At 42.4% G+C, this 27,010-nt stretch overlaps 1 protein-coding gene across 10 annotated transcripts in view; it reads right to left on the bottom strand.

Annotated features, from left to right (window-relative positions):
- Positions 1 to 10,884: 10,884 nt before the first annotated feature.
- Positions 10,885 to 27,010, bottom strand: part of XRCC5 (X-ray repair cross complementing 5) — an 81,300-nt gene continuing 65,174 nt past the window's right edge. For all 10 annotated transcript variants that reach the window (XM_081578207.1, XM_081578213.1, XM_081578204.1 and 7 more), the window contains 5 exons: positions 24,507 to 24,616; positions 23,122 to 23,218; positions 21,238 to 21,305; positions 12,129 to 12,203; positions 10,885 to 11,124 (listed from right to left, as the gene is read on the bottom strand). In XM_081578207.1, coding sequence (XP_081434333.1) covers positions 11,110 to 11,124; positions 12,129 to 12,203; positions 21,238 to 21,305; positions 23,122 to 23,218; positions 24,507 to 24,616 — 365 coding nt within the window. In that variant the 3' untranslated portion in view covers positions 10,885 to 11,109. The remainder of the gene's footprint in view (positions 11,125 to 12,128; positions 12,204 to 21,237; positions 21,306 to 23,121; positions 23,219 to 24,506; positions 24,617 to 27,010) is intronic.

The following is a 27,010-nucleotide window of genomic DNA, read 5'->3' as shown; positions in this document are numbered from 1 at the left end:
CACCCCTTTTGGGGTGGGATATACTGAGCAAGGTCCATGCCTCTGTTTTCATGAATATGGAGCCCTCCTTTTCTCTCCTGTTAATTGAACAAAATGTAAATCCTAGAATGTGGGCTGATGGAAAATCTGTGGGTCGGGCACAGAATGCTATTCCTGTAGTTGTCAAGCTCAAAGACCCGCACTTATTTCCACATAAGAAGCAGTAGCCACTGAAACCTGAGGTTAAGGAAGGGTTAAAACCCACCATCGAGAATTTAAAGGAGCAGGGGCTATTCATTCCCTGTAACAGTCCATGCAACAATCCTATTTTGGGTATAAAGAAATCAAATGGTAAATGGAGACTAGTTCAAGATTTACAAATAATAAATGAGTCTGTAGTTCCTTTACACCCCGTGGTGCTTAATCCTTATACTCTATTGTCTGAAATTCCTGAACGAGCCAAATATTTCTCAGTAATTGATTTAAAAGATGTCTTTTATTCAGTGCCTTTGGCAGAGGAAAGTCAATTTCTATTTGCCTTTGAAGACCCTATGCAGCCAGCTTCTCAGTTAACCTGGACAGTTTTGCCCCAGGGATTTTGTGACAGCTCTCATTTATTTGGACAAAGTTTGTCACGGGATCTACAAAACTTTAATAGCTGCGAAGCAGTGGTACTACAATATGTAGATGATATTCTCCTCTGTGCTGAGACAGAGGAAGCTTTGTTCACAAGCCTCAGAAGATTTCTTAAACTTTCTGGCAGGCTGCAGTTACAACTCATCAAGAGAAAAGGCTCAGCTTTGTCAACAATCTGTTAGATATCTGGGCCTAATCATATCAGAAGCTACTAGGGCCATAGACCTCGAGAGAATTAAACCTATACTAAATCATCCCCTACCTATGACTTTAAGACAATTGAGAGGAGTTTTGGGAATCACAGGCTACTGCCGCATTTGGATTCCAGGTTATGGGGAACTTGCCCGGCCTTTATATAAACTTATAACCAAGACTCAGCAGGCCCAAACCAACAAATTGGTTTGGTCTCCAGATTCTCAAAACAATATTTCAGCTCTTAATGCTCAACATGTACAAATTAGAAAGGTGGTTTTACAAAACAGATTGGCTTTAGATATTCTGACAGCTGCACAAGGAGGAATTTGTGCCATTATTCATACCCAATGCTGTACATATATACCTGATATGAGTACTAATGTTACTCATTTTACTAAACACATGAACAAGATGATTGAGGCTATGGCTACTCCTGAAGCCTCAATTGCCTCACTTTGGGAGACGTTAACTAGTTCCCCATGGTAGAAAACTATCTTAATTACAATAATTCTGATTGTTCGGTTTTTCCTGTTTGCTCCCTGCATCTGTAACTGTGTAGCTGGATTTGTTTCTAGTCGCATGAAGGCCTTTAAGTTACAAATGGTTGCTCAAGCTCCTGAGACTGCCGCAGCTTCCCCCATCTACTACTTGGGGTCCCTGGATCAGAGACCCTCAATATGAGGGTTAGGAGAATATGTTGCCTCACCAATTTAGGGACAACACCCCTTATCAGCTCAGAAGCAGTTATGGAATGAGAACGACGTCCCTTTCCCTAGGCAACATAATTCTCCTAAAAGGAAAGTGGGGGATGAGAGGGTAACAGACAGGAAGGCCAGGAGTCTCCAAACGGAGGAAATAGGCTGCAAGTTTTGGACATTTTTTTATCTCTCTTAAGTGGCAGGAAGAAACAAACTGGTGTTACATTTTTTTCCTCTTCTCTATACAAATTTAAAAAGAGGTTTCTCTTAAAACTCTGTGTTGCCATAATGACATCTGGCTCCACCTGAACTTAACTTCTCTCAAACCTTGAGCTAACCAATGCATTTTTCTTATGGAAATATTTGTCTTAAGCTATGTTAATGTACTATGCATTTACCCCAGACTCTGTCTTCAAGTTGGTTCCACCTAAAGGCTCAGAAATGACTTGACAAACCAGTATATTATACTCATACAGTGTTCTCTTAATCTATGTTAATGAAACTATACATTTGTATGTGAATCTGCCTTTCTTCAAGATTCATATCAATTGTTGTGTGGCCCAGGATGACTCACCCGGTGCCAAGATTATCTCAAAATGCATCTTGTGGGTGAGGGTTCTGGTGCCATTCTCTGAGTTTTGAGACATTTCCTTTGTTTAATTAGCAGACTGCTAGTAGCTATATAACATCCAGCTAAGGACTAGCAGGGGAGTACTCTTTCTGCCCAGTTCTAATGTCTATGTCAGAAGCTTTCTTTTTCTCTATCTCTTTTATGCTTTAATAAAACTTTATTACACAAAAGCCCTGAGTGATCAAGCCTCGTCTCTGGCCTGATTGAATTCTTCTCCTCTGGAGGCCAAGAATCCCAGTGTCTTTTGTTGTTCTGCAACAACCTTTCAAGGCTCAGGGAGTTGGAAGAAGGGGAGGGAAGGCTTTAAACGAAGGAGCCAGGTGAAGTGACACCTTGTGATGCAACCTACCTCCTGAGGTTCCATGGCTCAGAACATATGCCCATGCGTGTGCACACACATCTCTGCCCAGCCAGGACTCAAAATAGCTTCAAGTCATTTTCTCTTAGAGAGCTTTTCCATTCTTCATCTTCTGTTCCCCACCCCTTAGAGGCAGGTGTCCGTTTTGCAGGAGAAAACAGATGGCCTGTTGGGAGTGACACACTCTGAGACCCAGAGCAAATTAAGGGCAGAGGTGGTTGCCTATCAGCTAATCTATGGAGGGCTACACGGTCCATTTGCAGCTGGCAAAGGGGGCATTTTAAAGCCAGACAGATGCTGGTGTAGAGAAGGAAGAAATATGGAAGTGGAGGGGCCGATGGTAATGGGAAGTGTTACCATGCACTGATTATGTACCAAGCATATCATGTGGGTTGTCCTCATCTATCTTGACAACTCTGCAGGCGAGGCACAGTGAACATAACAGGCCCTGTCTGATAGCTGCATCAACTGGCTGAGAATGGCTGAGCAACTGGGCCCTGGTCACACAGCTAAGGCAACGACTGGGGCAGGATTGGAAAGGGAAGCAGCGTGATCCTAGGCTGGGCTCTTACTCATGATGCTTGGTGGAAATGACAAAGCAGGCTTCTGTGGAGAGAGGAGGAATGAAAACGGAGCTGTGGGATCACCAGTGGCACAGCCCTGGATTCCTGTCTGCACTCCTTCCTCCTCTGTCCCCCAGCTCCTACAGCCGCCAAGCTTGGGCCAGTGGTCCCGGTGCGAGGAGAGCTGTACCTCCTCAGTGCATTCCTGAGCTCCGGGGCAGCGACAGCAGACAGGCCAAGGGAGGGACCCAGCATGCCCCGGACAGTGGTCCCTGAGCATTAGGGCAGACGGCAGAACAGTCCCAGCTCCATTCAGGGATTTCTGCAGAATCTCTGGCTACAACACAAGATGGAGGAACGTGAGCAGGAGTCCTGGAGGACTGGCGTTTACCAACACTTACTGGCTCACTTTGTCAAAGTGTTATTTTAATTAACTGATTTTAAATCTCAGACAAGCCCACCAAGTACCATATGTGGAGCGAAATGGAAATTTCGAAAGGGGAGGCAACTTGAATTTACAGCTCGTACGTGAAGGAACTGGGTGACAGACTGCCAGTTGGCTAGCCCAACATCCATTTTCTGCCTGCTTCTCCCTGGCCTGTCTCAAGTTGAAAAAGTGAAAAGTGTTAGTTGCTCAGTCATGTCTGACTCTCTGCGACCCCATGGACTGTAGCCCACCACGCCCCTGTGTCCATGGGGATTCTCCAGGCAGGGATACTGGAGTGGGTTGCCATGCCATTCTCCAAGGGATCTGAGTAACCCAGGAACTGAACCTGAGTCTTCCGCATTGCAGGGAGATTCCTTACCATCTGAGCCACCAGGGAAGCCTACGAAACAATACAGATCCTCTTACTTCCCTGAGTGCCCTTGAATTTTTGCCCAAAGAAGTCTTTGGCTTTAGGATCACCCCTGCCTTTCCTAATAAAGAGGCAGCCACAGCTGGTGCTGCCCTGTCCACCTTTCTTCCTGCTTTGAATGGTAACGAGATGAGGAAAAGGTCAAAAGAAGTGGTCTTCCCCACAGTGTCACTGAGCCACAGAATCAGTTACCTGTGTTGCACTTCTTGTATGTGGAGAGAATAAAGCCTTGTTGTGTTTCAGCCAGTGTTAGCTGGTGTTCCCACTGTCCACAGCCTCAAGTTCTCCTGACTGTCCTCTGAGTGGGGAGCTCACATCCTTGCCATGACAGCAAGGGGAGCAAAAGACAGGCACTCTATTTCATCCCTCCATACTTTGCAGCATTTTAACATGATACAGACTAGGATGAAAAACTAAAATGGCCACTCGCTTTTCTCCCCAAACGAAGATCATGGCATCTGGTCCCACCACTTCACGGCAAATAGATGGGGAAACAATGGGAACAGTGACAGACTTTATTTTCTCGGGCTCCAAAAGCACTTCAGATGGTGACTGCAGCCACGAAATTAAGATGCTTGCTCCTTCTTAGAAGAAAAGCTATGACTAACCTAGACAGCATATTGAAAAGCAGAGACATTACTTTGCCAACAAAGGTCCGTCTAGTCAAAGCTATGGTTTTTCCGGTAGTCATTTTGGATGTAAGAGTTGGACCATAAAGGAAACTGAGCACCAAAGAATTGATGCTTTTGAACTGTGGTCTTGGAGAAGACCCTTGAGAGTCCTTTGGACTGCAAGGAGATCAAACCAGTCAATCCTAAAGGAAATCAGTCCTGAATATTCATTGGAAGGACTGATGCTGAAGCTGAAACTCCAATACTTTGGCCTCCTGATGAGAAAAACTGACTCCTTAGAAAATACCCTGATGCTGGGAATAATTGAAGGCAAGAGAAGGGGACAACAGAGGATGAGATGGTTGGATGACATCACCGACTCAATAGACATGAGTTTGAGCAAGCTCTGGGAGTTGGTGATAGACAGGGAAGCCTGGTGTGCTGCAGTCCATGGGGTCACAAAGAGTCCAACACAATTGAGTGACTGAACTAACATAATTAATGGCATTTAGATATGAAGTGCTACTACATTTGAAAAGGTCCCATGAAACAGACTGCTGGACCTGTCTGGTTTCTAGGTTCTCCCAAGCTCACATTGCCCTTCCCACTGCCTCTCCTCTGCTCGGACCACACGGAGAGAAGGATGGGAAGCTGAGTCTTCATCTCCAGGGACAAGAGTCCACAGATATAGTTTGATAATCACAAGTCCTGCTGCTTAAGAGAACAAGATTCCTTTGAAATGAATACGTGAGCTGTTTAGGCCAAAACACGTGTATGCTGCTGTTAAGTAAAACTGTCTCTCAAATTGTCCTTGGAGTCTCTAGTTTATCCTTTAGGATTTCGGTAGCAGTCTCAACATGGTGAGTATATTTGCTGTTTGGAAACAGTGAAAGTTACCTCTGGTCAAACCTTGGGAATAATGATCAAAACGGTGCAGCCAGTTTGCTTTAAATGAACGACTGAAACAAGCATGCTACTTCCCAAGATCGAGTACACCAGGAACTCTAGCCCCCTTTTACTTTTTTTTAAGTCCCCTACCTTTACCCTTGCCTTTGCAGACAAGCAGGCATGGCGTCTGGAATGGCTGGCCTTCTCCAACTGCCCTTGTCCCGCAGCCCTCAGGCTGAGGCTGGCTGAGCTCACATCTAAGTGTCTCAGTTCTGTCCACTTGTGAAATGCTCATGCCACAGATACACATTTGGGGTGATATTTCCCCTTTTACTAAGAAAAGTCAGAAGGGGACTGGGATTTCTGTATTACTTTGTGTCAGACTCGTGCCTCTGTAAAACGCTGGTCCAGTGAAGTGAAAGTCGCTCAGTCGTGTCCGACTCTTTGTGACTCCATGGACTATACAGTCCATGGAGTTCTCCAGGCCAGAATACTGGAGTGGGTAGCCTTTCCCTTATCCTGGGGAACTTCCCAACCCAGGGATCAAACCCAGGTCTCCTGCATTGCAGGTGGATTCATAACTATCTGAGCCATCAGGGAAGCCTGGTCCAAGACACACTGGTCTAAGACAGACTCTCATCTCCTTAGAGATGAGTCCATTCTATTGTGTTCACCTTCTCTAGCAAATACGAACACAGCTCGCAGGAACTCGGTGTTGACAAAGAGGTCTCTTGGGTGCTGCTGAAGCTGTAGAAATGACAGGTCAGACTTGGACAGCTTCTCGTGGATTCTGCCAACTCCTGCCATACATTGCCATGTGAGACTGGGGTGTCATACCACCTGGCTTTAGAAATGCTGGTAACTTCCTTTTACCCTTATCCTCTGCCAACTTGTGTCAAGGCAAACTGGTAAGAAATGAACACATTTTTCAACCTTTTATTCTCACTAGGGCAAAGATAGAGAAAATCCACGGACACCTTACATAAGGCTGAATTTGCCAGGGGCTCAACATGCCCTTTCTTTAGCCTCCGTGGGCAGGACTTTTCCTAATCCATGTGGGTGGACCACCACAATAGGGAATGGAATCTCCTGTTTCCAAATCACTGGACACCTCTCAGCAGGGCACAGTCTTAACCCTAATGACAGCCACAGCATCCTGTGAAATAAACAACGAAGCCATGTGGCCACGTGGCACATGTCTGCATCTTTGATGGTGTGCTGCATCTTGCCTCAAGTTCCCTCATTTAATCAAATTCATGCCCTATAGCTTGGAATGCAATTTTAAAATCATGAGTAATGACAAAAGGTATCACACGTGTTACTTCTATGTTTTCCTGGTCAGACTGTTATCTGCTGCTACTTTCAAGAACAGAGTTCATTTTCACTTACCTCTGGAAAGGGATGTTTGGTTTTGGCCATAAAATCGAGGCATGGAGGCATGGGGGCCTGTGACCTGAGGAGTAGTGTTTGCTGTCACCCACGTGACTGATTTCAGGTTTCAGCAGTAAGGCACCCACGTAATCTAGAGATGACTGGACTCCCCGCAGGCAGCCTGTTTCACCCATACCCTCCTTGAAGCAGGTCAGAGTTCACCACAGTTATATACATCCCCTAAAATAACCAACTTGAAACACATAGTGGGAAGCAGAAATGTCACCGGACAGAGTGGGGAGATGAAGACTCACTCACACCCCGCACAGGACAGGACTTCAAATGACATGCCCCTGAGACGCCTGTGCCCTTGCTCCCAGGGTTTCCCTCCCTGCCATGCTTCTTTCTCTTCACCCGCCTCCATCTCGAAAACTCTTTTTCCGTTGACAACAGAAGGCTCATCCAAAAGGAGGCTGGTAATCAGCCAGAACACCCCACGCCACCACTGCCGTTCCTCCAGCTTCCCCCCACGACACCATCTTCCCTCTGCACCCCCCTCCCCACCCTGCTGTCTCACGGGGGGCTCACTAACCCTAACAATCGCTTCGTGAGGGCTATTACACTCCTCAGCATGCTAAATGGGAAGAGGGGCTTAGAGAAATTCAGAGACTCACCCAAGCTAAGGAAACAGTTGAGGACCCCTCCCAGGTCTGTCAGACCCCCATTAGACCCCCTGTGAAGTGCCCTCCCCCGCCCCACACGTGGCAGTGCAAAGGTAGTGGACCCGGAGAAACACAAATGTGAGGCTGGGGATGGGGTGTGCCTCGGCTGCTTCCTCCACGCCCCTGGGCAGCACTTGTTCCCCTTATTCAAGAGGCTCCTACAAAGCTGGCTGTGAACCCCCTTTGAGAAGGTCCTGCCTTCTCCCAGGCCATCCTGCCGGCTGCAGGGACGAAGGCGACTCGACCTTATTTATTAGGGGTCACTAAAACCTGACAGGTAGTAAGTACGTTAAACCTGACATGCATTTCTTCTCTCCTCCAGTGGCCAGATCTGGACACAGGAGGCAGACTACACACCTAAGCCATGAGCTACAACCCAGCTGTTCCTGACTTCCATTTTGCTCCCTGTGTATTTACCTCTGCTGCTGCTGCTGCTAAGTCGCTTCAGTCGTGTCCGACTCTGTGTGACCCCATAGACGGCAGCCCACCAGGCTCCGCCGTCCCTGGGATTCTCCAGGCAAGAACACTGGAGTGGGTTGCCATTTCCTTCTCCAGTGCATGAAAGGGAAAAGTGAAAGTGAAGTCGCTCAGTTGTGTCCAACTCTTCGCGACCCCACGGACTGTGGCCTACCAGGCTCCTCCATCCATGGGATTTTCCAGGCAAGAGTACTGGAGTAGGGTGCCATTGCCTTCTCCGGTATTTACCTCTAGTGGGGTGTTAACAGGAAGGGGTGGGGGTTGGCAAGGTAAGATATGTCCATTCCTTGGGCCCAGGTTTTCATACTAGTATGACCAAAACCCAGCAGAACCACATAATCTATAATCCACATCAGGAGGGCACTTCTGAGGGTGAAAGAAGACACTGTTAATTATGCCAGGAGGACAACTCCTAAGTAAACTGGAATGCATGGTCACCTTAAAAACCTTCCCCAGGTCCTAACACCCTACCTCGATCACACAGAGACTAGAATGCTTAAGGGTCTGCAAGAAGATGGAAATACAGACAGACCTATTAAAAAGTTCTTCCTATGCCTTCTACTTGGAGTTTTCATAATACCACAATGTTTTATTCATGTAAAGCATTTTATAGTTTACAAAGTACTTTCATGAGCATGCTCTGCCTTAATAAGCCTGGGAGGCAGGTAATACGATCAGCATCTTGAGAAGCTCATAGAGTGAGGACAAGAGAGAGCACAGATCCAAGATCTGGGTGAGCCTGTCCTCACCCACACTGTGTCCCTGATTGCCTTCACTCTCACTGAGTCCCCAGCTTGTTCTCTGAGCCTAGATCGCCTGGGAGAATGAGCCAAAGTGAGGCTTTTGGGAGATGGTGGACCACATTATAGTGTTGTCTGAATCAAAATGAACTGCAAAGCCAGGCATTAACACTGTGCATGTTGGAAAGAGAAATATATGTGTGGTCACTTCCTTTCACAACCCATCCTGAACTAGGTGAATCACTGCCCATTCCAAACATGGCTTTCAGAGGAATTTTCTAAGACCCTAAATTTTATACATAATATTAATTGGCAAAAGACCAAACCCCAACATTTGAGACAGTGGTTCTTGGTGGGGTGGGGTGGTATTACATAACCTCAAGGGCCCATTTGGGTGGTCACTGGGGTCGAGTCCCCTCCTCTCTCTTCCTCCCCTGTAAGTCAGTGAATATTAGTGACACAGAGGACCAAAGGCACCAGGCCCGCGGGTGACTTCCAGTCCCCACACAAGCCTACTATCCGTGGGGCTGGTGGTCTTCCGAGGACCAGCCTGTGGTCTCCTGAGGATGAGGTCCTGCGAGCTGCTCTCGGGGGCCACAGCTAGCACAGCACCAAGGAGCTCCACAGCTCTGCACATTTCGTTTCAGGGAAACGTGACCTGGGTGTGTTCCTCTAAAACGGGACGTCTCTATACTCAAAGCAGTGTGTTCGGAGCAAGACCACACAGCACGCACACACTGCCTACATGAGACGGAGACAGAAATTCTACGGCTGATTTAGCCCTGTCTCTCCCCAGCCTGTTAAACTTGCTTCTTCTTTCGGGTATGCAGATAGTTTAGGTCGAAGTGGAATTAGGGGAAGCACAGGTAATCCCACTGTGTATAACATAAATCAAAACATATCACAAAGGACTAACTCAATTCAAACTTTTCCTGGTTTGACAGAAGGACTGATGTTTCTGAGAAAGAACTCCCCAAACTGTCGAAGATGGGGGTGCTTGTGAGGCCATATTCATTGAACTGATTCATACTGCCAGGAGGATCTGATGAGAAGAACATAGAACAAAGTTTTCCCTCTTGATTCTGTGACATGTCGCAGTTTTATTCAAGTCACAAACCTCCCCTGGGCCTCAACTATCTGACGACTGTAAGATATGACCTCCTTCACTGGGGTGGCTTTAAATGGGCACTTGTATGTCAAGTGTGTGTAGTGGAATAGGACGTCCTAGAGGCCCAGAGTAAAGCACTCCCCTCTCTCCTCGTGGAGATGCATTTTCAAAGTAGAGAGGGTCTTTAATTCTCAGCACAAGACTGAAGAATTCTTTTGCAGTTAGTAATGAGCAGCAGTCCACAGGAGGAACGAATCACTGATGCCTTTAATATTAATGTTCGCAGAGTGAAGTGCATCAATGACCATGTATGGGACTGCTGCGATATGGGAGACAGGGCACCGTTGAGTCTGTGACACCCAGGAAGGAGGGGTCAGAATTCAGGGAAGAAATGCGGATAGAAAAAAAAGTTTGCTGTTTTCTTATTTTAGGAAAGGAAACATCATCCAGAAAGATAGGAAAAGGAGACTTGGGTAGAGCTGGGGAAGACTGGGAAATTAAGGAAGAAATGTTTTAACACAACCAAACCTTCTGTGAGACCTGCAGGTAGAGTGAAATGAAATGACAGAATCCTAACTACTGGTGGTGAATCTCTCAGTTACTGTGTCCTTGTTTCCTTTTGTTTTTAGGTTCACTGGTATGTCAGAGGCTGGGCCAAAATAGCCTCTTCCCTTCATGAGAACATTGCCATAACTCTGCTTAAAATGGGTACTCCCCTTCCTACCCTGCTGTAGGCCAAAGTAATGTGATGACTCAAAGGCTTAAATAAAAAGAGGAATGGGCCAGCCCTTAGCTATGACTGCCCAAAGACAGCTTTCTGTTGGTAAGAAACTAATGCCACCATTTGATCAGAGTAAGCTGTGATGCTGTTAGAGGATCAGACAATGGACGAGACTTCCTGGGGAAGGCTGAGAAGCCCACCAGTGACCATGCTATCGTTCTGGACGAGATAACTTCATGAGGGCCGCATCCTCACCAGTGTACCAGGTCAGGAAGGCACATGCGTAATACCCTGAGACCAATAAGACCAAAAAAGAAATAATACACCAATCAGAAAATAAAGACACTTTATAAACATGTATGGGGTCTAAATTATCCCTTATAAACGTTTGTACTCATTCTGCAAGAAATCAGGTGATTCACTTCTGTGTAACTTGCAGGGACCACCTCCAGAACTTCCGGGTCTGCTTGAGTGACCTCCTCCAGGCTGCTCTGTTTAGAACTCTCAGCATCACAGTGATAGCAACTCTCACAGATTCTCCACACATCCATGAGCTATATCAACTCCAGCTGTAAACAGGAACAACATATTTAGAAAGGGAGGAGACCAACTTCAGAGCACTGCTTCTCTGCGGAGGGGACCATAAGTGACAATGGTTCTCCTCACTGGGGATACGCACGGACTTGCATGCTTACTCGCCACTAACTATTTTAGGGGGTTTCCCTGGTGGCTCAGTGGTAAAGAACCTGCCTGCCAATGCAGGAGACATGTATTTGATCCCTGGGTTGGAAAGATCCCTTGGAGAAGGAAATGGCAATCCACTCCAGAATTCTTGCCTGAGAAATTCCATGGACAGAGGAGCCTGGAGGGCTATAGTTCATGTGATCGCAAACAGTCGCACATGACAGAGTGACTAAACAGCAACCAAACAACAAACCATTTCGGGAGCTAAATTCGAAGCATCTCTTTTTATTTCAGTACTAAGAACTTGTCCACAAAAAGGCTGAAAGTTTTTACTGGACTGCTGTCATGTGAGGCTTAAAGGCAGGAAGTTCCCACACATGAAAGATGGATACAAAAGTCAACACTCTACCCAGCCTCCTAGGCATCCAGACATGGTGTGATAAGGTCCAGAAACCCCCAAATGCCGATCAGTCTATTTTGTTTATATTAAGTTCATTGAGAACATTTAAGAATGAGGCTTTTTAAATGCTGTTTTTATTTGTCAGCCCACACAGATTGCACACTGTATTGCTTATTTTGGTGGAGAGCAATTTCAGTAAATTATGACATTTTGCTGCTAAAGGAATAGCCTTCCCAGCTCTTTTTCAGTCCTTCAATGAGAGGATTAAACTGAATGAACAATAAATTTAAAGAACCACAGGACTGTCTATTATGAAATTACTTATCTGATTACATTTATAATGGCAATAAATAATAATAGTGTTGAGAGCTGCTGGTGTGTTAGAAACTACAACACAAATAAGTCCATGATAAGCAGGCTTGGTGGCTGTATTTACAGCTCAGGCAAGTTTAAGCATGAGAACACCTGGTATACATTAAAAGTACTTACCAAGTCATCCACGTCCCCACCCTCCTCAAAGGCGGCCGCTGTGTCTGCATTTGCATTTTCTTTGGGGGCCAGAAACTGTGAACAGAAAGTCAGGCATGATACCACAAGGACAGTTTTGCCTCCTTTGATGGAGGAACACATGCAAATGGCCCAAAAGAAGCACCATCTTGATGTACGCCCCTTCCTTTGGTTCTGGATGAGAGGACCCGTGTGAGGTTGAACAGTCCACTAACTAGTCATGGAGAAAGTTCCTGTGAAGAGGGAGATGATGTGGCTCGCCAAGGCAGTGAGCATGTGGACGGGCCTGCATCAGGCCCCGAGGACACCAGGTATTCCCATTTCTGCTTCCACAGCGGGTATGTGGGCTCATTAGGGTTAAGAAAAGAACCAAACATCGCAAACCAGTATAACTCAGTCTCTCTCTCTCTTTTTTTTTTAACAAAAGCAAACTTTAGTGAGGTGTAACAAATCTCAGTCTCTTTTGAAGAGAGCACTGAGGATCAAGTGTCTGGACTTATAAGCACCTACTCAATTCCACTGAGGACAAAAGATGTAAAAGGAAGGCCTTCTTCTAGGAGATGTGAAACACAAAAATGGGTGGGTGTGTTCAATTCTTTTTCTGGCAATCTTTGAATGTGTGTTAGAAATTGTTTGAAAACAGGAAGGTGGATGAGAAAACTTCCAGTGTACGCTTCTGTTTAGCATCAGTATTCTAGACCTGGAACTTCTAAAAGGCAGATATGCAGAAAAGCAAAGGGCCCTGAACTGAAGTCTGCAAGGATCGAAGAACGCAACTCGGATTTTCAAAGGGGAGTGAGTGCCCATGAAGACTATCTGAACATTCCTGCCCTTCAAAGACAGCAGTGGGGACTCTTGTCCTTCAAGGCGTATGATAACTGTATCAAAGACCTAGGTTCTATCAGTCTCTTGTCCATCCTAACAACAGAGCTGATCTTCTCATAGGATAAGTACTTAGCATGGTGGCAGAGACCAGCCGGCAGGAGGGAGGGTTTTTAAAAGGGGAGGTGGAAGTGTGGCAGGCTTCTCCCAGTTAGCATCCCTCAGAATTGGTGTGCATGGAGCTGGCGAGTGGTAAACAAGCCTTCCAGCCCACTTCGCTCCTGTGGTAGCTCCACCCAAGAGGGAAAGCTATGTTCATGTGTACACTTTCTCGACATGCAAGCAGGGCAAGAACTGCTTTCCCTGTATTTTCTGTAATTTTTATGGTACCATGGACACAATCAAGGCCTCTGAAACCTAAGAATTATATATAGATTAAAATACGTCTCCTTACACCATAGACCAAAGTTACAGTTAAAATACAAGGCTGTGTACAAGTCTCAGGAAGCAAGCGCTGTGTGTCCTTTCATTCCTTGTGTGCCGAACCTTAGTCACGTGGGTAAGAAGGGCAAGAGGAAGGCTGCAGGTGCAGAACTGGGTGAGGCCGTGTTAGCACCTGGATGTGACTAAGACAGTCTGTTTTTGACTCATCCTCTCTCCTGGACTTTTTCCCCCACAGTCAAAACCACCTCATCAATCATTGACTTCAATTCTGACTGAGAGATTAAGGAGTTCACCTTTCTCTAAGGACATGTATACATCTTTCTATAGCCCTTTGCTGACTCTGAACTGGACTGTTGTCAGTGCTGGAAATCTATCTGTGGTTTAGGAGACAGAAGATGCTAGCAGTGGAGGCACAGCCTAGGACAGAACAGAATAGATCCATATCATCAATTCTACTTATTTATTCAGGTTGATTATTAATAAAGATACCTGAGAGCCACATAGAGATAAATGAGTCAGCAATCCACATGTGCATCTGCATGTGGTTTACATCTAGAGATCAGACTCTGCTCCTGGATTCCCAAATTAATCTTTATTTATGATTCTAATTATTATCGATATTAAAAATGATTTTTATTTTCTTTCTCTCCTACTATCATTAACCCCCAGGTGATTTTCCTTACATCAAGAACATCAGCCTAAAGGATAAAGACATATCCAGTTGGTGAGAAAAGAATAAAAAAGTAGAGCTGTGTCTTACCAGAAGCCTCTGGGGGCTACAAGTGACTGGTACCTTCAAACACAAACTTTGTGGTCTTAATTGTTTTGTAGTCTGCTATATCTTGTATTATCCCCTTAGAAACCTGACCCATAGTAGGTAAGCATTGATGAATCTTGGAGAAGGAATGGCAACCCACTCCAGTATTCTTGCCTGGAGAATCCCATGGGCAGAAGAGCCTGGCTAGCTATAGTCCATGGGGTTGCAAGAGTTGGACACGACTTAGTGACTAAACCATTGATGAATCTAGAAAATTCCTAATGCTTTTTGGCACACAGTCTCTAAAAGCTCCAATTCCCATTCCCATCCCACCTGCAAAGCCCCTTTCACACTGCAATTACAGGATAAATTCAGATAGGACAGTCTGTACCATATGACCACAGTACATACCATTAAACATAAGTGGCACGTCTCTGAGATGAGGCCACATTTCAGGAAGAAAGGAACGGAAGCAAATAAACTCTCCTTTCCATCAAGTGCTAAACATCTGGAGCTGATTTCCTGACAGATCTGCTTTACATTTCTGCTTAAGCAAATTATAGCTAAGAGCAGGCTTCCATCCATTATCCTTCCCACAGCCCCAGGCAAAGCTGATCTCTTACACTTATCACTCCTCACCATCAGAGTTTTTAACTGCAAGTAATTTCCAGGCTGTGCATGACAGGGAAGCTAGAGATAAAGCAGAGAATTCAACGACTGGCCTGTTTTCTCAATAAAAGCAACAGATTCTCTGAATGCAGCCAAAAGGGGCACGAGTCAACACTTGACTTTTCTTATGTTCTTTCTCTCTGCAATATGCTGAAAAAAGAGGATAGATGGAAAAAAAAAAACAAAACCAGTTGTGTGATACAGTCCTCCATCCTCAAGCCACCATCATGTACTTGGGGTTACAAAGAAAGAACCTTCTTACTTGGAGATCTTTATGAGATGGATAAACCACTACTTCTCAGGTACACTGAAATACAATCTTGGCCACAAGCAGAGAAACTGCATCTATCACTTCTATACAGAAGCTTCCAGTCCTATCCCTCCATAAGACTAAAAACTAAAAATCAGCTTGTCCTAAGGCCCTTAGCAATCCCCAAATTGAAAACACATGGCTTCCACTGGGTTGATTCCAACAACAAGGTCTAGCTATACAATACCATCATGAAGAATGAAAACCTGTTTGCATGTATTTTGTTTAAAATGACACACACTTAGGTTTCATTAATGCTATTTTCATGCTTTATAGGGAATACAGTTCAGGAGAGAAATCTGCAAATCAGTGTGGGGGAAATGAACCATATAATCGAGGCACTGTCCATTTCCCAGTAACCCTGGGTAAGCCACTTGACCTTTCTATAACTAGCTCTCTTCAAAAATAAAATGGGAATACTACTACTGACCCCATTTATCTCTTGGGGTTGTACTGCTTCTCAGATGAAATAAAATATACAAAAAATGCCTCGTGGTATTGTAGATTTTATGTTCCAATTCCTAGGAATACACCTAATATATGTTTACCAAATGACAGGCACAAGAATATCCGCAGCATTTTTATTCCCAATTGCCAATGTTTAGAACCAATGTCCATCATTAGGAGAATGGATGAAAAAATTGTGTTATAACCACAAAAGAGAATACTACATAGCTGTAATAAAGAATGAACAACTTTAACATCATGGATGAGTCATAAAAGGCATGATTCCAATTATATGAAGGTTGAGCTAGGTAAAACTACTCTCAAGTGACAGATGTCAGATACTGGGCAGGGTATCTGGGAGCCTTCTGAGGTTTTGGAAATGCTCTGCATTTTGATCTGGGTGGTGGGCACTCAGATATATGACTATGCAAGAATTTATCAGTGTCCACATTTAAGATTTATGCTTTTACTGCATGTTCTAGCTCAATAAAAAATTTAAAATCATATCTTAAAAATATCAAGCTCTAAACAAATATAAACTAACAATGTGATATTTTAATTACTGCTTTTCTTATACTAACATATAGAACTTCACTAGGGATTTAAGGCAGAAAAGGACGAAAAGAACAAAGGAAAATGTCGTGGGGTCCAACAGGGGCCAGCAGTCAGAGACAACTGTTCTCAAGAAATGATTCTTAATTCTAATCTTATAATCTTTCACAAAGTTTTGGGGATCTTTTTTGGAAGAGGGAGTGTGAGAATCTTTTATGTACACGTGGCTGGTGGCATTCTATGGTGGAGGCATGAAAATGCATGGAGGTGACTATAGTTAAGAGTCCAGAGTCTGGACTCTAACCAGTTCTGCTGGCTATGAACTTGTGCGACACTGAGAAAATCAACTTCACCTCTCTAGACTGCCTCTGAAAGATGACCAGATCACTAAGCTTTGAGCATCTATGATGCTAAGACGGAAAAATCAATAAGCGTCAACACCAATAAAGAAGGCTAGATTAGGCAGCTATAAGGAAAACAAGTGCTAAAATGACACCTTTTCCCCCACAGAGTTTGTATCAAATGATTATTTAGGCAAATCTCAGCCTTTGAATCCTGTGAGAAACAATATTCCAAAGCCATGGGAATAAATTCTCTTTCCTCTCTGTGCTCTTAATATGGAGTAAAAAGAATGGAGGGCTGGGGCTCAGTCCTACCACTGGATTCCTGGCCAGTGATACTACGAGATTGTAAGCACATCATTTTATGTCTCAGCCCTAAGTTTCTTCATGTGTATATAAAAAAAGGAGTTTGGACCAGATCAGTATTTTTCAGGTTCTGTTCCCTGAGAGCTCTTCCAATCCTCAGGGCATGGGTAACCCCAAATTTCCACTCCCACTGTCCATCACGGGAGAAGCGTCACCCTTCTCTGTTTTATGTATCAGGCTTCCTTGTAAGCTTTCAGTTTTAAAAATAAAAACTCAGCTAGATCATCATTAGGATTCCTTCCAGCTGAATAAAATTCTATACAACTTAAGCCAATATCCTCTGCCTTAGTTAAGGATCTGACTTGTTTAAATCCTTTTAGCCCAGGGCTTCTCATCATTCTTTGTTGTGAGGGCCTCTACCTACTAGGAGTCAGTCGCATGCCCCCTGCTGCAACCACCTGGAATGTCTCTGGACAATACCAATGTCTCCTGGGGAATAAAATCGCTCCTGGCTGAGAATCACTGTTTTAACCCTAACACAGGTTAGTAGGAAAAAATTTAAAAAAATTTTTTTTATAAAGATGACAAACTTTGAATGAAGAATCAGCCTTTCTTGACCTTTTACAAGTCCAGGTCTCTCATGGACCATGGTTCCCTGGTCCTGGATTGTGATGCTCCTGGAATGTGACAAGATAAACAGGCACAACTCCTACCCACCACAGAGCCAAGCCCTGTGAATGCGATGACAGACAAAGGGTGCACAGGAGCTACAAAGTCCTCTCTATGTTGTCGCAAATGGCAAGACTTCATCTTTTTATGGCTGAGTAGTATTCCATTGCGTATGTATACCACATCTTCTTTACTCATTCATCATCAATGGACACTTAGGTTTTTTTTCTCCATATCTTTGTTATCGTAAATAATGCTGTGGTGAACACCAAGGTGTATATATCTTTTTGAAATATGGTCCTTGAGAGGATTATGCTAAGTGAAATAAGTCAGATGAAGAAAGATAAACACTGTACGATTTCACTCATATGTGGAATATAAAACAAAACCAGAATAAATGAACAAACCAAACGAAACAAAAACAAACCCATAGATACAGAGAACAGACTAGTAGTTACCAGAAGGGAAGGCATGAGGGGAGGGTGAAAGGGTAAAGAGGGTCAACTATATAGGGATGAATGGAAACTAAACTTTTGGTGGTGAGCACATAGTGTATACAGAAGTTGAAATATAATGTTGTACACGGAAATTTACTAATGGGATAAAGCAATGTTAACTCAATAAAAATAAAATAAAACTGGAGGAAAAATATATATACAAACATCAAATATTAATGGCATGTCTAACTACCAGAAAACAGAAAAAGTGAAAGAATTCATGAATGGAAAACAGGGGTTATATTTATATCTAGGCTTCAAAATGAAACAGAGGTTATCAGTTATTGAAAGGAAAAGTGACTGTCTAAGCTTATGTCATGAGAGGATTTTCTATTTCTACAGCAAGAATGACTTACCTATATTCTCAAAGAATCATAAAATCCACACATTTCTAGAATACACTACAGGGAAACAGCTGTCCTTAAGATGGGCAAGTGTAAAGTCATGATTTAATTTTCATTTAAAATGGGCATCCCTGAATAATATTTTCTTTGAAATCAGCAACATTTAACAGCAATAATGTGACAGTGTGCCAACTTTAAATAACTTATGGTCAATATCTTAAAAGAATTTTAATGGACTATGAGGACTGTTCTTCAATGTCTGATTACAGCCAAGTTTCTGTAATTGATTCTTTGGGAAGTGACCAAACATAACAGTTGCTTTGAAGAAAATGTAAATGAGTATTTTATTGTGTGGTCAAAACTGATTATACTTCCATAACTTGGCTAAGAGAAAAAGCTGAAGCATGTCTCTCCTATTAAAACCACAAGGAATCAACTTCCTTGAGCCATAATTGTACTAATTCTCCCCATTATCATCCATATGTACCTTCTCCCTTCTACAATTCTCTCCAAAAATCAACAGGTGTCATTAAAATTTTTTTTTAACAAAGAGGACTAAGTTTTCATTCTGGAAAAAAAAAAAAAAAGGGCTCCTGTGATACCAAAGCAGACACAAAAGCATAATCTTACAGGTCAGACATGACAGAGTGTGTGTCGAGAGTCAGTCACAACAGCAAGCTTCACTCTGCTATGTTGACCGCATTTTCTCTCTTCAAACATGGTGATGTTTTTGGAGTTGTCTTAAATTGCAACCAACTGAAATCAGTTCTGTTGATATTAGAATCATGTAAGGACACCCACCCATATCTAGTCTTCACTGAAATTCCTCTCTGTAGCTTCATTACCAAACATTAAAATTCCTGATGGTTATGCTCTGTGCTCTTAAATTCCAAAGGTGATATTGCATTTGCAACAAAGACTAAAGCCCAGACACTTGCAGGAAGCACATTATCCCTTCTTAGCTTTCTTCCTTTTCTAGTATTCTGGCCTCACTCAACTGTGACACCTCGGTTAAGGGGTACTGCTGGGGGGAAAAGACTGCTGTTTCAGGTCAGGGCTTTCCGCTTCCTCCCAAAACTGTAACGTGTACTCAACTCTCAACTGGATTTTTTTGAATGCAATGATTAAAATGAAACTATCTGCCTTATTTTACCTGTTTACCAAAAACTGATTGATAAGCCTTCACTCTACATGATTTTATGTGTCAACTTCACTATGCTATGGTGCCCAGCTGTCATGGCAAACACTAGATGTTGCTGTGAAGGTATTTTATGAATGTGACTAACATTTACAATCAGCTGACTAAGTAAAGAAGGTTACCCTCAATAATGTTGGTAAGCCTCATCCAATCAGTTGAAGGAATTATGCCCCTGGAATGTAATACAGAAATCCTGCCTTAATTTCCAGCTACCTGGCTTGCTCTGTAAATTCCAGATTTACCAGCCCCCACAATTGTGTGAGCCGGTTCCTTAAAATGAATCAATCCCCCCACCCCCCACCCCCCACAGTACTGGTTCTCTCTGCAGAGCCCTGAAAGACACACCCCAGTTCAAGGGGGAAGTATTATCATGCCATTGTAAAAAGTAACAAATAGAAATAGAACCAGTTAAAGGGCACTCTGAAGGCCACAGTACTCAGTCTTGACTGTGGCAGCAGTGGGTACATACATCACAGAACCTTCTCTGAGACAACAGTCAGCATCTTGAAGAATGCTTTTTAAATTCTGAGATCTTACTTCCTGAGAGCAGGGGCCATATCTGTTCTTTAACAAAATGTTTTTGCCAGGCAGAGTGCTTAATAAAAAGTCTTGTATATTATAATTTCTTTGCCAAACAATGTCATGATTTTTGCCAAATGTGTTTTCTGAACTGCAAATTCAAGATTTTTAAACTTTGGCCTGAGTTTAGCCCATAGATGAACATCTCTGGCCTTGTTTCTGCCATCCCCCTAGATTCCTGTTCATCAGTCCCTGACCAAGATCTCCCTTAGCTGAGCAGTTAATTTTTGAGTCTCCATTGCTTCCTTCTACTACCCAATAAGCAGCTGAGTCTCTAGAGGGTGGGCGTGCTGTTTTATCGTTCAGTACAGTGCCCAGCAAACAGCAGAGGCTTAGTACATAACTGAGAGCTGCCATGTGTTGTACTAGCAAGGCTGGGTCAACCACTGACTTTAAATAACACTGGATGTTATGAACCATACACTTTTGAGCTACTCAATTTAATTTCATTGAAATTTCATCACAAATCTGCAGTATAATGAAGAAGAACTGAGCTAAATAGCTGTATGTTTTTGACTCACAACTGAATCAGATGTAATGCTCATCCTCCACACAGGAAGACACCAAGTATGTTGACCGTTTGCATCAATATGAAGTTCATGGGGCCTGCATACCCGGGGTGTGTTACTATAAAGACCTGGATGTGCCTTATGTTAGAATACTAGTGTTGCTGTACCTTGCTGCACCTTACAATTACCTGAGGGGCTTTAAAAACTCAAAACCACATTCCAAATGCATTTCAGACCCATTTCAGGGGAGAGTAAGGGATCATCAATATATATATATATATTTTTTTTGTTGTTGTTGTTGTTAAATATAATTCCCTGGTGACTAATGTGTGGCCTGGGTGGGGATCACTGGGCTAGATGGATTTCCTAGCCTTAAGCAGGGTCTACTATGGATCACAAACTCTAGAGGTACTGAAGTGCAATTGTAGGTGAGTTCTAGAAACATCGTAGCTTATGGCAAACTGAGTGCGATTCAATTTCTCCTATGAGGATGCTGCAGCTGAAGCAATTTGCCTGTTGGTTGAGTAAAGAACAGTACAGTAATCTAGTTACCCCTAGAATTTTACTTCTTCAAGGAAGAATGAGCACCAATAAAATAATATCCCCTGCAATAATTCATCTAAAGACAGGGAGCTACCCCACAATACCTTTTTGGCTTCCTCAGCAGTGACAGAGCTTCCAGGGGCTTCATCTTTGGTGATCAGAGTAACTCCATCTATAAAGTAATTCACAGAGAGAAACGCCAAGTACAGAGACTCAAGCCCAATCCCACCTTCCTTTCCACCACACCTCCTCCCAGCTTTGCATGGGAGATTTTTGGAATTATTAATATAAAGGTGCTCTTCTCTATAGGAAATATAAAGCTTTATAAAAGGCACTGAACTCATATCATTTTTTCCATCTTTCATCACCCTTTCTCCTGTGTTTGCTTATAGAAAATGAAGGCCACATCACAAATGCTACCTGCTGTGTGAAGTCTTTCTTGGTTGAATCTCTCCCTTAGAACTCTCAGATAACTTTGTTTATTCCTTTGAAATAGCTCTCACCATACTGTATCCTGTACAACTGTAAATATTTTATCCCTCTTAACAGATTATACTTTCTCTAGGGCAGGGATTACATTTTATTCATCCTTATGTTTCCCTCAGTGTATTTCATAGCAGGAGCTCAGTAAATAAACACAAACTGAGTAACTAAGCTTTGGTCCAAACCCATTAGGTACCAGATACGGGAATCTGCAGACTTTCTGACTTCTAGCAGTGTGACCAGCTATTGATGGAATGGCAAGAGAGCTAAGGTCAGAAGGAAACATGCTCTTACAAAGGTCTTCTTTATCATTTAGCCCAGAGTGTCAAGTTGAGCTCAGTGAGAGCAAATCAAGGATGGAAAATCTACCCTTTAGTTTTCTCCTCTTCTTAAGATTTTCTTCTGCCTCAAATGGTTGATGCATGAAACGCTCTCAGAAAAGCACGTGCATTTAACATCCATTTGTCCCTAGAAATGGCACAGGTCATGTGTATTCTCTCAACAGCATGTATACATGTATCTTGTGTATGTCCTGCAAATTTCTTTTCAGCAAGCAATATACTGGAAGCATTCAATAGCTACCAAAACCAATGTCTTTTGTCTACTGGGTCGACAGCAGAGACACAAAAGTGATTTGAGTAAGCCCCATTCACCACCTCTTCTAATTGCTTTTGCTCCCCAGTGTAGAAGTTAAAGGGCTGAAAAATTAACTGTCAGGGAAATGGTTGTCTGTGATGAAAAACTGCCTGTTAGAAGCTGGAGAGATAGGCCTGTGACTCTTTTTTTTTACAGAGTTTGCACAGAAGGACAGGTTGAAACTAATTTGGGGGCTCTACTTTAAGTAAGTAGTTTTGTACTTTGCAACATCATTGTTTTCATAATATGTACTTTTAACAGGTAATATCTTGTGTTTCGGTTCTGAAAGAAAATCAAGCCAGGTTAAAGGAAATGGGCAAAGGACATGATGGAAATCAAACAACAAGCCTAAAAGTGAAAGAATGTTTGTTGCCCTCTTTCTGTGTTTAATTTGCATTGGTCACTGTGAATAAGTGAGTGGCTTTGGTGCATGAAGACACTAATATAAAACACCTAAGAACATGGTGATGAAAGATGGAGGAGGGCAAAATGTTAGGGAGATTAATGAAAGTGCTATGGATCCAGCAGGACTTACAGGCCTAAGAATCTGAGACAGGGATCAATGAATGCCTACACAGCTTCTTTGGTCATCAAACAGAAAGGCACAGTAATGAAAGGGCCACACTACATAAAGAGTTTAAGATGGGACTTATATGTTTACTTATTATTTATCACTTTGTATTTCTGCTTATTAATCAAGATTTTTAATTCACCAAATACTGAGCATTTCCTAAATCCACATGGAAAAATCCACATGGTAAGTCATCAGGTCCTCACATAATACATCACACAATATAATTTATATTTAGAATTTATACTTGGGAAAATATAGCATAATTATTTGGAGAAAAAGACAAATGACACCTTACCATGGATGACAATTTCCCAGAAATGATTTAATTGTTTAATTTCCACTTTCTCTCGAAGGGCTTTCAGGAAATTGTTAAAGCGCTGCTCTTCTGAAAACTGCGGGAGTGTGTGGGGGTAGGGAAGGTGGCAGGTCAGAGCTCATACTGAAACATAATTCACCCCCAAAGTGTTTTATATATATATATATATACACAAATCCACGATATTTATTAAAAACACATAAAATGTTCTTCTTTGGTAAATTTCAGCTTCGTTTGCTGGAAGTTGTAAATCTTTCCATCTGTTGAAAGCACAGAAATTTCCATAGCCACCAAGGTTTTTTTTCGTGGCCTGGTACTTTGTTCTTTTAAGTTTTAATATAGACAAATTCAAACAAAAACAGAGCAATTTAGTGGATGCTATATACTCATTGCCCTTGTAACATCTATACCCTCACTTTCTCCCACGACTCTTGGATTGTTTTGAAGCAAATTTCAACCATATTAGCTCATCTATAAATATGTAATATCTAAAATGTAGACTTAAAAAATTCACAAAAAATTAATAATAAGAGTAATAACCAGTCAGTATTCACATATTCCCAACTTTCTTTTTATATTTTTAGTTTAAAAAAGGTCATTAAGATTGACTGATATGTCTTTAAAGCCTCTTTGGCTCCTCTTCCACCTTTTTCTCTCTTTCTTTTTTGGAATCCAATGACCTGATAGTTTAAAGGATATGTGGTGGCAACAGTGCACAGAAGTGTTATCAGACACTCCATCCAGGCAGTGGGGGATGTGTGCACTGAAAAACTATTTCCACTACCTTTTCAGCTAAGCAAATCTTTTTCCACTTGACTGAGTCATCCTTAGTCTTATACTGACTCTATCTGACCAAAATTTTGATATTTATCTGTAGGGCATTTGGTTTATCTACTTCTGAATCTTTCATCCCATTCTAATTTTAACAATATTTTTATTTTCTTATCACTCTTTGTAACTACCTAAAATATTCAAGAAGTAATTTGGTCATTCACTCAATCCTCTCAATAATTATCTAACTATATTTTCTCCATCCATCTCCCTAAAATAGTTAGCCAAATAGAATCCAATAGAATAGAAATTTTGGCTGGCTCACTAAGTAGAAATCATAAAGCCAGGGCCATAGTGTAATAAAAAGCTAACTCCAAGGGATACAACATCCCAGTCACCCACCCATCTTTATTCTTCCTCAGAAATGACAGCAATAGTAACATGAGCTAGTCATTTCGACTCCTCTTGGCATATGTTGCTCTTCACAGTAAGGATGTTTATTTTCAAAGCCCAGGTTTAGCTGTGGGGTGCTGTATGTCTCTCCCCTGTGATGGTGGCCAACTGTTTAGGAAGAGGACACAGGATAGAGTTACCTGAACAGCTTCTTCCCTGAAGGCTTTGATGCAGTCCATGCTCTTCATGAAATACAGTGTTTCGTTAGTATCCAAAAACTGCTCGATGTGATTTATTAGCTGGTGACTCGCTAGAACATAAGACAATAAATTTATTTTCCTCGACCTGAGTGATGCTTGTTAGAGAGAATGGATGCTCCTGTGTACCTGTAAGAAGTGTGTTTTATGGATCAAGAGCCTCCCTTGTGGTCTGTTTGCACAAAAGCCATTCTTCTTTTAAGGGGGTGGATGGGAAGGAAAGATGAGATGCAGAATGCTGATTTCAAAAGTCTACATTTAAAAGGTTTGGATAATACTTACTGACATTTGTCAAGAAATAAAATTTCTTAAGTGCTTAGAATTATAGCTAAATGTTCCTTTTGGAATTTCAAACTTAAGTTGTTATTGCTTTTTATTTACCCCCCAAAATTTAGGGACCATTTGGGTATTTCAAAACTGCATTTCCTGATAACGTCATAGAACATAGATCTTCTATTTCCTCCCTTAATTCCCCTAATTCAGAATAAATGTCAAACAGTGCCAGTCAAAGAATAATAATCAGTCAGGGACACTACACTCTCTTCCAATCACAGGTCACATTAGAAAAGACCAGCCCTCAACTTAATTTAGTAATATCCCTATAGAATGGAAACTCATTGCTGCTTATCTTCTACCCTTAGCTGAATCTCAAGAGTCTCTAAGGTACTCAGCACTCTACAAAGCCATGGATACTTAACAAACAATATTGGTCAGCAAGCAACATCATAAGTGATACAGAAAGAGGAAATGCATTAATAACATTATGGTTTCCAAGGTGGGCTGCAATTTGAGACTGCCTCATAAACAAAACATTCTTCATTTTAAAAAGCAGAGGAAATTAAAACATAAAGTCATCAGGGAACTTAAAGTGGTCAAGCAGGTCAAAACAGACCCTTATGATCTGTGCGGAAGAACAAACCAAGGAGACGTGCACAAGTCATGACCTAAAGGCTCATTCTTATTTGTTCCCTGAAACTGCTCATTAGCTGGCTGTTCAGCAATTTGTGCTGAATGGTCAAGATATTCTAAGAGTGCACATTTGCCATTGTTGTGGCCTCATCTGAGCTTTCCTATAGTTATGAATGTGTACCTGCAGTACTAATGAAAACTACTTTCAAGGCTTCCCTATAAAGGCTAAAGGCCACTAGCTGAATCACAGTGACTGGAGCACTGCTCAATACCTTATGAAAGACATGAAATACGGTGCCATTAACTTATTTGCTAAGGATCCTGTAGCATGTGGAAAGGATTAAAAAACTGGATGAAGTATTTTCTAATATAATAATTTTGCAGCAAGTAAAAACATCCTGGTAACCATTTCATCTTTTCTACCAACTAGGAGATTATGATCTCCATCACAACGAAGAACTTAACCAACTTGAGGGATTAAAGAAACACTTTTCTGAAATTTCAGAAATCTTTACCCATGTATCCCACAGCAGTGAATTAACATCCAACTATGATTCAAAGCAGAGAAGGAATGTTTGGATAGGACTTTTTAAACAAAGTTTTAAATAATACAACTCAGATCAGTAAGCAGAGCAGAAAACTATCAACAAGAAGCTGAAACCAACAGAAGCTATCTCCCTCTTTCAGCCTGGAAAGGTAACGTAAGAGAAATGTTTGATATTTCCACTCAAGCAGCCTGCTTTCTCAGATAGTCTGATATCAAGTTCACTCGGTGTTTCCTATCCAGGCACAAATGAGAATTTTTAAAGGCCAACGGCAACAATCCCAGAGACATCACATTTCTCATTTCTTTTGAAATGTGAATGAGGAAATCTCTGCAAGTTATAATGTAAAGCTATAATATTTCTCTGCTTGATACAGTGATTATTTTAATTTAGCCTAGTACATATTTACTGTGTAACTGCGACATATAAGATGCTATGCTATGTTCTATAGGAGACACAATTAAGTTGAAGATACGATCCTTGCCCTTAGGGAGTTTACAACACCAATAGAGAATATAACACATATACAAAAAAATAGTAACAGGAGGTAAACATGAAGAGCACTGAGTGGTACAGAAATATATCAACTGATCTGAATTTTAAAAACTCTTTGGTGATTATAAGAAAGATTTGTGAATTAACATGGCTTTTTTGCTGGGCAATGAATGAAAAGTAGAATTTGGCTATCAGACAGCCAAAAAAAAGAACGAGCAAAAGTATAAAGCAGAGAGGTGGGAAAGCACGGGGTGTATGTGGAGAAAAGCACAGGGTCCAGCACACGGAGTCCATGGCCAGGGGTAGTGAAGAAAAAGGAGGAGAGGTGGGAGGGAAGGGCGTCCCAGGGAGAATGAACAGTGTGCATGAGGAGCTGGGGCAGGACAGAGAAAGTACAGGAAAAAAAGGGTTCAAGACCAAGCCTTTAAGGAACCTCAGGATTCAGAGGCTGTACAGAGGAAAGGCTGCTGACAAAGGAAGCCAAGAAGGGATGGTCAG

Source organism: Giraffa tippelskirchi, chromosome 3 (assembly GCF_054371585.1).
Source record: "Giraffa tippelskirchi isolate mGirTip1 chromosome 3, T2T-mGirTip1v1.2.pri, whole genome shotgun sequence".
Taxonomy (NCBI): domain Eukaryota; kingdom Metazoa; phylum Chordata; class Mammalia; order Artiodactyla; family Giraffidae; genus Giraffa; species Giraffa tippelskirchi.
This window is presented reverse-complemented; position numbering and strand designations above follow the sequence as displayed.